General features: G+C 36.5%; 1 protein-coding gene across 2 annotated transcripts in view; it reads left to right on the top strand.

Moving 5' to 3' along the window:
• Positions 1-2,028: 2,028 nt before the first annotated feature.
• LOC150082093 (nocturnin-like) overlaps positions 2,029-11,687 on the top strand; it is a 28,438-nt gene continuing 18,779 nt past the window's right edge. Inside the window, exon 1 of one of the 2 annotated variants that reach the window (XM_090379964.1) lies at positions 2,029-2,120. Coding sequence is in view for 1 of the 2 variants with exons in the window: in XM_090379962.1 (XP_090236088.1) it covers positions 7,774-7,826 (53 nt within the window). In the remaining variant the exon portion in view is untranslated. Of the gene's footprint in view, positions 2,121-7,474; positions 7,827-11,687 lie in introns of those variants that run through there. The other variant, XM_090379962.1, reaches the window with a different exon arrangement.

Genomic DNA, 11,687 nt, shown 5'->3' with positions numbered 1-11,687 from the left:
ATTATCGTTTTCCTGACAATGGAGTCTCCTAATAAAAGAATGTCCTTTTTAACCACAGTAGTTTGCACTTGGTTTTTTCTGTTTTGAGGCTGAAATCGGGTGTGCATCACTTGGTAGATTGCTGGAGTCTTGAGTCCCTGACGAGCTCCCAGATGCATTATTCTCGAGGGCAAGCACCCGTTTTTTTCAGGGACTCAAATTGTTCCATCAGTGCACCAAATTGTAATTTAAGATCGGTGCCCTCCTTACATCGATCACAAAAAAGAGAAAACCCAGGTGAGGTATTATTAGTCACCGGGTCGACCTTGGAAAACATTCCACAGGTTCCACAACGGATTAAATCATTACTCACCCGTAAATCGCCATCGGCTATTTCCGTGTGAGTCACGATACCCTGTGACGTGTTTAAGGCCGATCTCGTAACTACCATTATAAAATTAAATAAATATCAATGAAAGTTAACTTTACAAAATTATATCTATAATATTATTAAAATCAAACTGTTACAGGAAAACCTATAACAAAATAATCCAACAATATCTAAATAAATCAAATATTTAAAAGCACTATCCAAAAGTAAACCACTTAACTGAGGAGCCCTGACTAAGCGCGTCCGCTCACCTCGAATGCCAACACTGAACTGATACGTCTCAGACAGCATCAACAAAAGACTGTCTTCTGCTGAATCCCAGGCCATACTGGAATACCAGGAAATGAATTTGCGGATCATGCTGCCAAGCATCCATCCAGCTCAGCCCCAACGAATTCCCTAGTACCGGTCACAGATTATAAAATGAATATACAAAGAATATGTAAAGATCGATGGACTCTTCAATGGCAAGTGCAAATTAATAACAAACTACTTCAAATTAAACCTGTATCAAAATTATGGGCTTCCAGCCTCATTGCAAACACACAAGAAGAAGTAATTCTAGACAGAGCCAAAATCGCCATACTCATTTAACTCATCTGTTCCTTTTGTCAGAGAATGACCCTCCTCAGTGTAATCATTGTCATGCACCACTCACAGTCCAATACATACTTCTGGAATGTACTCTATATAATAATGCTCCACAAGTGTCATTCAGTTCTCTGGCAAGCTTAAAGGAACCTTTGTCGCTTAGCCATATCATAGGAGAAAAATCAAATCTCACAGAATTCTTCTCCTTCCTAAAACGAATAGGACTGTATAGCCGTTTCTAACTGCTTCTACATCAACCAACACAGGCAGCATGAACCACCTTCATAAGTGCAATATGGCCTAAGTAGCCATTGCACTTAAAACCCCATCAACAACAACAACCCACACTCAGGTGGGTTAGTTAGTTGATTTTTTGCTTTGATTTTGGGCTTAAGCACCCATGGCTAATTGCCATCAATGACTAATCCTCTCCACTTCAGTTGCTCCTATCTTGGTTTTTCCAAGAAACATGCTAAAGCGGTTTGGAACCAGAATGAAGCATGTTCCAAGTAGCTTGAGTAGACGGAAAATGAAGCTGGACATTTGTCCAGCTTCATTTTCCGTCTACAATAAAGCTCGTAATAATTATAAACAACTTAATAATAGAGGACACAGAGAGACAGAGACTTACAAGATCTAGTAAGGTAAAGACAGATGCAAGTAGGAAACTGACGTGAGCAGTGCTTTTTCATTTTTCTACATAATCGCAAAAACATTTATACAGCTGTCCCATCGCTTTACAAAATTCTGGAAACCTATTGAAACAGCGGTTTCTCGTAACCAGTGACGCACATAATTTTTTTACTTCCCTCTTGCTATAATAAAATCGCATGACTTTCACCGGAGTTAAATCACGGATCCACAACCAGAACGTACCTCCAAGCAATGGAAGCAGCATGGTAAATATTTACTTGTAGAGTAGTTTATAAAAATTTTAGTATTCAGTTTATTGGTGCTTCTAACGATGGTTAAGTTACGAAAATTAATTGGCGAGTCCAATGTCCATCTTTAATCGTTAGCGCCCCATCGACGTACTACCGAATTAGTATTTGATGCTATTGGTATCAATTTTGTGTCATTGTTTTCTTTGGTGGAAGCCATGTATAAATCGGTGAGGGCAGCGAAATTCCAGTCCCCAAGACAACTCTTATGTTGATTGGTAAGTGTTTTGGAAAACGAAATACAGTATTTTGCTTCGATCAGAAATACTATTTGCTACTGCGCCTGAAGCGTAACGCACTGCGTATATTAACTAACTTATTTTTCTTACATTTTAATTCTATTCTAAAAAGCACAAACTTTTTTGGTCACCTGATATTAGCCCTGCTGACGCACAGCCATAGCCTTCTTTGTTGAGGATGAACCAGGAGTCTCCATTGCATATCTTTGCATTTCATCCCGAATCATTGCTTTTTTACCCGAATCCAAACTGTTGGATTCTGGTAAGAGTCTAGGAAGATAAACAGAACTTTTATTCATTTTATTTATTTCACTTAACTCTTAAAAACATCGTGTAAACAGACTCGTATAAATAAGGATATAAATCTGCAGTATTCATCAGAATGACAGCAATAAATACGAAGAATATAGAAGCCGTTTTTTTTACTACAGTAATAAACGAATTCTACATTGAAAACAGCTCCAAAGAAGCATTCGAAACTTTTATGAGTCTGAAAACGAAAGAACATATTTCCCCTTTCAGCAATAGCGAAAGAGGAAAAATGGCCAAAAATGCATATTGGTTTTACCATAATATTTATCACTCTGTGTACTCTTACTCCATCACATAAAATTCTAATTTCCACCCATCCTTTTGATGGTTGCTGGACCTTGATGTAACCCGTCATCTTGCTACATTATACAAACGTGTCAATCAGGGTTTCGCTAACGATGCTTTCCTGCCGTCATCTAGGCACCGGTTGGTCAGTGATCTCGTAGTTTTATCCTTCCAAGGTCAAATTGCATCCACCAAAACACTGGGAGCAACAGCATCTGAAGTATTGTCTGTGTGTTCGCTCTGTTTAAAAAAAAAAAGGGTTTGTACAGTATGATTAGTGGCTAAATAATAATAATAATAAAACTCTTGATGCAGTTCATTGTGTTCACGATTAACTTGGTTTTATTATTCATCTTCCTCTCAAATTTTAATTAATTTATTTACTGGAATTTATGCGAAAATTCTCCATTGTATTGCCAATGCATTGATGGTCAAATGCCTGTAAGACTACAAGTCCAGATTCAAACGCCGTTGCCGGTTTTTGTCCTCCCCCTAGTCTGACACTGAGGGACATTCAAGTCTTTTGTCCATTTGAAGCAGAAGTACGTGTTAATGACCTTTGATTTGTCAGTTACCTCGTGTTACCACTCCTGACTTACCTTGTAGTTTATCGTCTTACCCAATAGGGAAATATTTCAAAATCTCTCCTTTGTCCTATTTTCAGCTTCGGAGGATTAAACGTATCAGGGACAGCAGAACGATGGAGGGAACAAGGGGACAATCTTCCAAAAAATTTCAGTAGGAATTTTTTGAAAATATATACAATTTATATTCAATGCACTCTATTGTACATTACTTTTTATTTTTATTTATGTGTTTATTTTTTGTTTTAAAGTGTACTACAGCCGTTATTTGTTCGTACATTCCAAAAGATCAAATTAGGCCTATTGACGTATTAAACATTTTTCTTAATTTTCCCTTTTTAATACTCTTCTACAAAATGTATATTGGCAGTTCACTTTAAAAAAATGTGTGGCGAAAAATAAATGCGTTCTCAGTGGAAGGACCACATTTTTTTGGTGGGCGAGAGAAGGCCAATGACCCCTTAAGGCTCATTTAAAGTGAAAAACACCTGGTTTTGGGGCATTATAGCCTCTGTTTCTAATGCGCCAATAAATTTTTATTAGGCTTTTTATTATTTAAATTAATTTTAAAATAACTTGAAATTTTTCAAAATAATAAATAGCGAGTTAAAATTTATTTATACACCTTTCGCTTACTAAGATGATTTTTATAGTTAATTACAAAAAGGGATAAAATCAAGTTTTACCAGTTAAAGAAAGACCTTACGAGTATTATGCAAATTGAACTAGGATAATATTAACTCTTAATTTTGGAGAAGAAAGAAGCAAAACATGGAAAAAATTTTATTGCAAAGTGACGTTATGGATGGTAGAAATCCTTTTCCGGTTGATGCTATGGCCACAAACTAAACACCCCAATTCAAACGGGTCAACATCTTACCACTTTTCAATGAACTTAGGTGATATGAGTGATAATTATCCACTGGCAGGTTGATTTTTTTTCACGATGGTGCAATTTGCATCCAACCAAACTTTAAGCAAGAGTTTCAAGCTCAAATTCATTGCCATTGTCGATTTGGTCTTCTACATGCATGCCTATCTCACAAGAGGCAACTTTTAATCAAGTGTTAACGACCTTCGAATTGTGCAGTAGCCTCTGTCATGGTATCACCTCTGACCTTGCTTGTAGTTTATGGTTGCGATGCTCAATGGGGAAAATATTTCAAAATTCTTCTTTGTTCGCCTGTCTGCGTCATAGGATTAAAGATCTTCCACCCCTTCGCTCTTGACTCCTACTAAATTGTAGGTTCATGTTAATTCCGGCACAGTGCGAAGGATCACAACAGTATTTGTTTCTTTTTCTCTCTCTCTCTCTCTTCTTTAGGTATCTGGTTTTAATGCGATGATCATTGGATGCCAGAACTTCTGGAATGAAAGTAGCTAAGAGCTTTTGAAAAGTTTCTGCTAGCTATCCTATTGTGCTGAAAATTTATAACCAAGGCAGTTTTCTGACCTCTTCTTGCTATAGCGATGCCCAAAAAAAATTTCTTTACAGAAGGGGGGGGGATTACACCCTTGTTCATTCAAATATAAGTTCCTGAAAGACAGAATATTTATAATCGATCTATTATAGTTCAGATAATCTGGTATAACATTACTAATATATTCTCGAAATATTCAGCAAATCAGTCCGACTGCGCACGCGCGCATGTTTAATGTTTTTAAATTTAAAATAGTGATCATTTTAAATGCCAACGAGGATAAACACGATATGCCCATTATAGTTTAACTATAATAAATATAATATAAAATAAAAGGCGTCTGAAGGTCACTTACTTGGATTTCTATTTTGTACTAAGAGGAGGCATAGTGAGAGAGACCTTGAGCCGCCTGCTATTTTTGTATCTACTAGAATAATCTACCTAGCAGTTCGAAAAAATGCATAAATAATACGAATAATTTAGGCCTAAATTATGTTTACAGAGTTCTACTGGTGTATGATTCATTGCCTTCTTTCTGTATAAATTTGTAAAATAAAAAAGATACTGATGCTGCGATAATTTTTATAAAAAAATTAATTTTTTTAATAAAATTTGTTTCTTTAAATTGAATGTTTAAAAAATATTCAATTAAAAAAAAAACTTGAAATTCAAAGAGCGTGTGCTACTGCACTCGCGCTCTTGACCACTCGGCTATGTCAAGCCTTATAAGAGAAAAATGATTTATAAAGTAGGATGTGACTATATTTTCAATGATGCCTAGGGGGGTCCTTCCCGAAACTCAATCATGAAAACGCTAATCGACAAGCTGATGACTATCTGGCGCTGTGAGCACCAGGCGAGGCATCACAGCATATTTCACTGTGGGCTGCACCAAAAGGCTGAAATGGATCTGGACTGATTAAAAATATACCCTTAGAAACAAAGCCCAGGAATGCTTAATTTTCGAGAGGGGTTCGAACATGGGTTTGTATAGGGATCCATAAATTCTATCCACCATTTGAAACAAGGCTGACTTAGACTCTGTCATCTAGCACATTGGGCGAAAATTTTCCTATGAACTAGCGCCACAAGTTCGTTGTAGTAAACTTGTAATGTAGTCCATCGTATCATGATGGACTGCATTACCACTGCGTACATACAATGTGGGGGAGTCTAGGAGGCGTGACGTAATTCTGAAGTTATCAAACTTTCTGTCCAGGCCTCTGGTGTTTGGCAGTGCTTTTGTAGCACGGTATTGGTCGTCTTATCTTTGAAAGCTCTCTCAGCTTTCTGTTGTATCCAAGTGCTGCTGAGCGCACCCTGATCATCAGTTCTTCGATAAGAATTCAACCTTCTCAGGGGAAAACAAATCGGCCCATTATTCTTCGATCATTAGAGGTTACTCAGTTGATTTAAGTATCGATTGACAAAAATTAAAATAAATTTTATCACGTAAACATTTTATTGAACGTTGGATTAATAATGATAATGTATTGTTTTTCTTAAGAATCCATCGCATTTATACACTCAATAGTATTTTCCATAGTTGCGCAATGGACATCTGTGAACAGAATGGGCGCTATAATCCTTGCAGCACGTTGCATGCACGAGAATTATTCAAAATGAATCCGCATTCCTTGGGGTTTGTTACGATTAGAAAGTTTCTGTTGAAACTGTACGGACTGTACGTCCCTCCTCCAGGAGGGATGTACAGTCCGTACAGTTTCTTCATTAACTCACATCTAACAGAGTCCCTCCACTCTGTCTCATAGACGTTCTGTTTCTGCTGCATGCCTTTTCTATAGATACTTCCATGGACCCTGTTCTTCTGCATTGGCTTCTATAATTCCCCCTCTTTCTTCTAAACCGAACACGTGCCTCAACCAGTCAGCATCCATTTACTGTTCAACTTCAAACTCACAGAACCAACATTTCTTCTTCCTCATTTATTCATTCAACTTCCGTTCTCTGGAAGAACCTTCCTTCGAACGTATTTCATGAAAATTACAATCTACAGAAATTCAAGTCCATGTCAACAAGTATCTTCGTTCATCTTCTCAACCTTTAACCCATGCACGCTAAAGTACTGTAGGTTTTAATACTTCTCGTGCTTGGGGTTCTCATAAACAAAAATAATAATTTAAATATCAATTGTCTTTTTCATGAGATTTTATTCATTTATATCATAATAATCTATTTATATTCATTAGTAAACCTTAGATTAGTTACTCGCGAAACTGATTATTCTAGTTTTTCACGACAGTTTTCTTTCTGAAACAAAAAGGCCCTTGAAACTGGACGAATCCAGAAACTCTTACGAAACACCTTCACGGTCTTGTTTTTGTTATGACCTTCTCAAGCGATTTGACCTTGCTGGTCTTTTGAAACGAATCAACGACGAGAATTAATAAAACCGTAATATAATCTTAAGCAATATTTTTGATATTAAATAAATTGCCTTTTGTTCCTGGTACTCTCTTACCAAGAAGCGATATAGACTTTCTCATTCCTTTATCCTCTTCTTTAATGATAATAGTCTTCCAGCAAATTATCATCTTCATTCACAGCAGTGTATGCATCAGCTGACAATAAAAGAATGTGTTAATCGCCTTTTACTACTGGTGGCGCTATAGTCTCCACCACGAGTGTTTTGATTGGTCTGTTGTAATAGAAAGATCTCTCAAAATTCGGGTGTTTATGCCAATCCTCACAACTAGCAGGTACTTGCAGTCAAGTCGTGCGATCGATTTTTATTCTGGGTTTCATTAATCCAGCGCCACTATTGTATTTTCTTATTTGCCCACTAACAGGTTCTGCACTCGCCATCAGGACAACCGTTTTGGCTTGTTTTTCTTACATTCGCTACCTCCTTTTTGGCCTTAGGCGCAGAACAGGGGAGCGACAGGTTGCAAGCTGATTTCTCTTTCTATGCTTCCGTGAGTACTAATATCCCTCACATCCAGTAAACGGTCTAGCGTTAGAGGACGTCACATTTCATCCAGCTTAAAAAAAAACAAGAGAGAGTCCATTATGGAGAAAAAAGGCAATCCACCTGCAAAATGTTTTGTTTCCCATCTCATCAGGTATGATTTTGCATTCATGGAATATAATAAATGCAATGTCATTTTATGCGAAGCATTTCTTTACCGAATTACATTAATTAAAACAAAAATAATCTATCAACTGCCTGTTTATATTTATTTAAAATATTTAGAATTTCTATTAAACTCTATTGTTCTTGTTACTTCCATCATGCTTTAATGGAAGGTATATTTGCTAATATCATAGAACTATTTGCTTATTTCTGCGATATATATTGTTTAAACGAAATAGCTAAAGAATAAATTCCCTTTAATGTTACATCTTTTAATATTCTCTGTCTTCTATCTCTCCTGACACTTCTTTATATCTAGCGACGATCTTGCCAAGGTAGGCATCTGGTGACCACAATGGATGCCTTTGGATTTAGTTACCATACTTTCGAAAAGTCCTTGTCTGACTAAGGCCATTCAACTCTTAAGAGTGCCAAAGCGCTGTGGGAGCAGGCTTAATGTGTCAGACCAGTTCTGATGCAGCAAGAACGGCATCCTACTTTCTCTGTACTGTGTTTCTAACCTGCTTACACACTCAATGGCTACTTGATGATCATGCAACGTCCTTTCCGCAGGCGCTTTCGGGATCAAGGATACTTAAGTGTGTGCTGCTGACCTTTAAAGAACTTTTCTTTGAGTTATTATGAAAATCAATATGAGAAGACACGCTGAAGTAGACGAATTAATACGATTCTTGCATTTTCTAATTGGCTCTGTACAGAAGGACCTTAAAAAAATTTTTGGGACGCCCTTGAATAATAAAAAATAACGGAGTTCTTCCATATTTGCTGTTTATATACGAGTTTCCTTTAAGGAAAAGTAAGATTAACGGCAGCCATCTAGACCTGATATAAAACATGTTTCATTTGGAAGGAAACAGTCACAGAGATTAACAAAAATCAATATATATTTTAACCAAAGTTTTCCTGTTTAGGAATAATCAAGTATACATTGTAAAGTGTAGTTCCTAGAGAAAATAATCTTCATCATTCTTTAAGAATATATATGGAGATATCCACCACGGTTTCTTACCAGGAAAATCCTGTAATAAACCTGTTGAATGCGGATTATATCATGCATACTTTCGAAACCTTCGGGTATGTTGAAATCTCACTGCTGTTTTTCAAATTAAGCTAATACAATATTAAATATTGTTCTAAAATGGATTGTGAGCCTCTTAAACGTAACAGTAAAGATAATGGACTGTTTGGAAATTTCAGAAGAGATTTTAATAGTTACAGGAGTCCTTGAGGGTTCTGCCCTGTGGCCTCTATTGCTTGGATCTTTTGTCGAGTTTCATTGCAAATGAAACTCGACATTGCTGCCAACTATTATACTACTAGAGAATTTCGCATAAGCTATTCATTGAAATGTTACCATTTCAATCTAAACTTAATGGAGATTGGCTACGTTTCAGATTTCTATTGAACTCTATCGTCAGGCATAAATCACTGTGAGACAAATGCTCCTGGAAGCTAAATATGCTTCAGGATCGGTTGGTCGATCCATGGATCCATTGAATCTTTGCAAGACTGTCTGTATTTACAAGGATCACCATAAAGGTCACCATAAACTCAAATTAATTTTTTATAGTTATAATATAGAGGAGAAACTAATCATCAGGTTAGGTGAAGCTACAAATCTGGGTATTTTTGAAACGTCACTGGTTGTAACTTCTGAAGAGATGGAAAGCTAAAAAAGGACTGTTTTTCGATTCTTATTAGAAATATCAAAGTGGCCCATAATTTCAATCGATACATATCCTGTAAGTTGCATCTGATACATTCTAATTTCATTTTTCCCTTTAACGAATCTTTCACTATAAAAAGACATTATGAGCATTCAGAATATTCAAATTAAGAAGGCCACAATATACTGAAATCGGTTTATAATCCTTACAATTACAAATGTGCTCGAACTGGTATTTGGCAATAATCATCTTAACATTTTGAGAACTTTTTTTTTTCTTTTTTCAAATCTTTAATAACCGGAACACTTTGAGTTTAATTTGCTCTAACCAAATTTTCCCTTCCTCCTTGAATCCTAACTACAAAGGAGACCTTTCTAGAGTCCGAAAAACAACACAAAACCAAACACGGATTTCTATGCAACGATATCAGGTGAAAACGAATTTTAATTATTTATCTCTGTTGTTCGAAGTCGAGACAACAGAGAGCAAGCGCACTGCGACAAAGCATAACGTGTTTAGACATGCTTAATCCTTACCACCACGCAGTAAGCTGTTCATTCGCTTATTGTCCGGTATTGTCAACCAATAATGAAGACGTGTTTCATATCTTGTTGAATTTCAAAATGTCAAAGCACTGAACGACCTGTGCGCAACAGCTCCCGATTCAGCAGATATGGCTCAATGCGACCATACCTGTTTCTTTTCTTCTCAGTTCCATTTTTTACAATTAGGTTGTACAATTAGCTCACTCTATTCTTTACTTCGTTTATTCCAAAAACTATGCATTTGTTTGCCAACGCTGATGAAGAGTTCTTTAATCATATTTATCTTCTTAAATGTAAAAGTCTAAGGAAACTATAGAAGCATCCTATAAAATCAGCATACTTCTTATTATGCTTAATCAGATCGCATCTACGATATCATTAATTTACATACTAGAATGATTTTGCCACATGATTCTCCTCTGAACATCTTGATAAATTATTAAAATTTTAGAGGAAATTTTAATCCTAAAATTTCCCACTGATGGGAATATACTTATATGCTTACTGACTCTTTCTAAGAAAATCAAGTTCTTAAATGAATAGAACTAGAAAAACCTGTAAAAGTCACAGGAAAAGATAAGAAAGCATTAAGGGAATGTATCATGGTCAAGGTTGACTATATACTGTAATTTAATGTTTTTGGTGCTTTACAGGAAATATCAGTAGAATATTTGAAACTATACTTAAATTTCATGAATCATCATTCTTGAAAATCGCTAAATCATAAAAATCTAAAAGATTTTTAGATTGGGATTTTTCCTGTTGGGATTTTCACGTACGACTCTATCTGGAGTATGCTGATATTGGCTCAATCATCAAATAACACCAAGCCAATGACGCTGTGGTCTTTGATATGAGAGTCCAAGGAAGACTGACAAGACTTTTGCACGGTACAAACAGACTACATTCAGTAAAATACCATCCAGTGCAACAGAACGCATAACTTGTCGTACCTTGTTATGGATAGGATACAGCTGCCGATGACTGAAGAGAATTCCACTCCTGTCCGCACAAACTCAAGAAGGTATGGTTATTCTGGAACATCAACGCTGGACAGTGGAGGATTGTATATGCGTTGCCTGGTCTGAAGGATACCAGTTCCTGCTTTTTCACAGTGATGGGAAGACCAGAATATGACGAAAACAGCGTGAGATCATGGACCCATTTTGCGTGGTGTCAGCAATGCAGGCTAATGGTGGCGCTGTAAGGATTTAACTGTAAATTGTGTCCGATCAGATACATTCCTTCTGGCCGCCTTGTTTCTATCGTGAATAGGTTTTCCAAAAGGATAATGCGCCATGCCACAAGGTCACAAATGTACATAGCTGGTTCCAGGAACATGAGAGAGTGAATACAGCATACTGCAGTGGCGTTCCTAGTCATCTGATCTCAATCCAATGAAGAACCCGTGGGAAGCAACAGAATCAATGAATAAACATCACTGTGGTACGCTTTCGACACTTTGTTGAATGAATCCAGACTGCTGTTGAGGTTTAAAGCGGGACTTAATCGATATTAGGTATGGGTGCCCTAATATTGAGGCCACTGAGTGTATAAATAAAATCGTCATAATTTTTTTTAAAGAAGATTTTTATAAAATGATTTTAAAAGAGAAAT

This window comes from Mastigoproctus giganteus, chromosome 8, assembly GCF_048544385.1.
Source record: "Mastigoproctus giganteus isolate SK-2022 chromosome 8, ASM4854438v1, whole genome shotgun sequence".
In the NCBI taxonomy this organism is placed as follows: domain Eukaryota; kingdom Metazoa; phylum Arthropoda; class Arachnida; order Uropygi; family Thelyphonidae; genus Mastigoproctus; species Mastigoproctus giganteus.
Note: the sequence above shows the minus strand (reverse complement) of the source record. Positions and strands in the feature narration are given on the sequence as shown.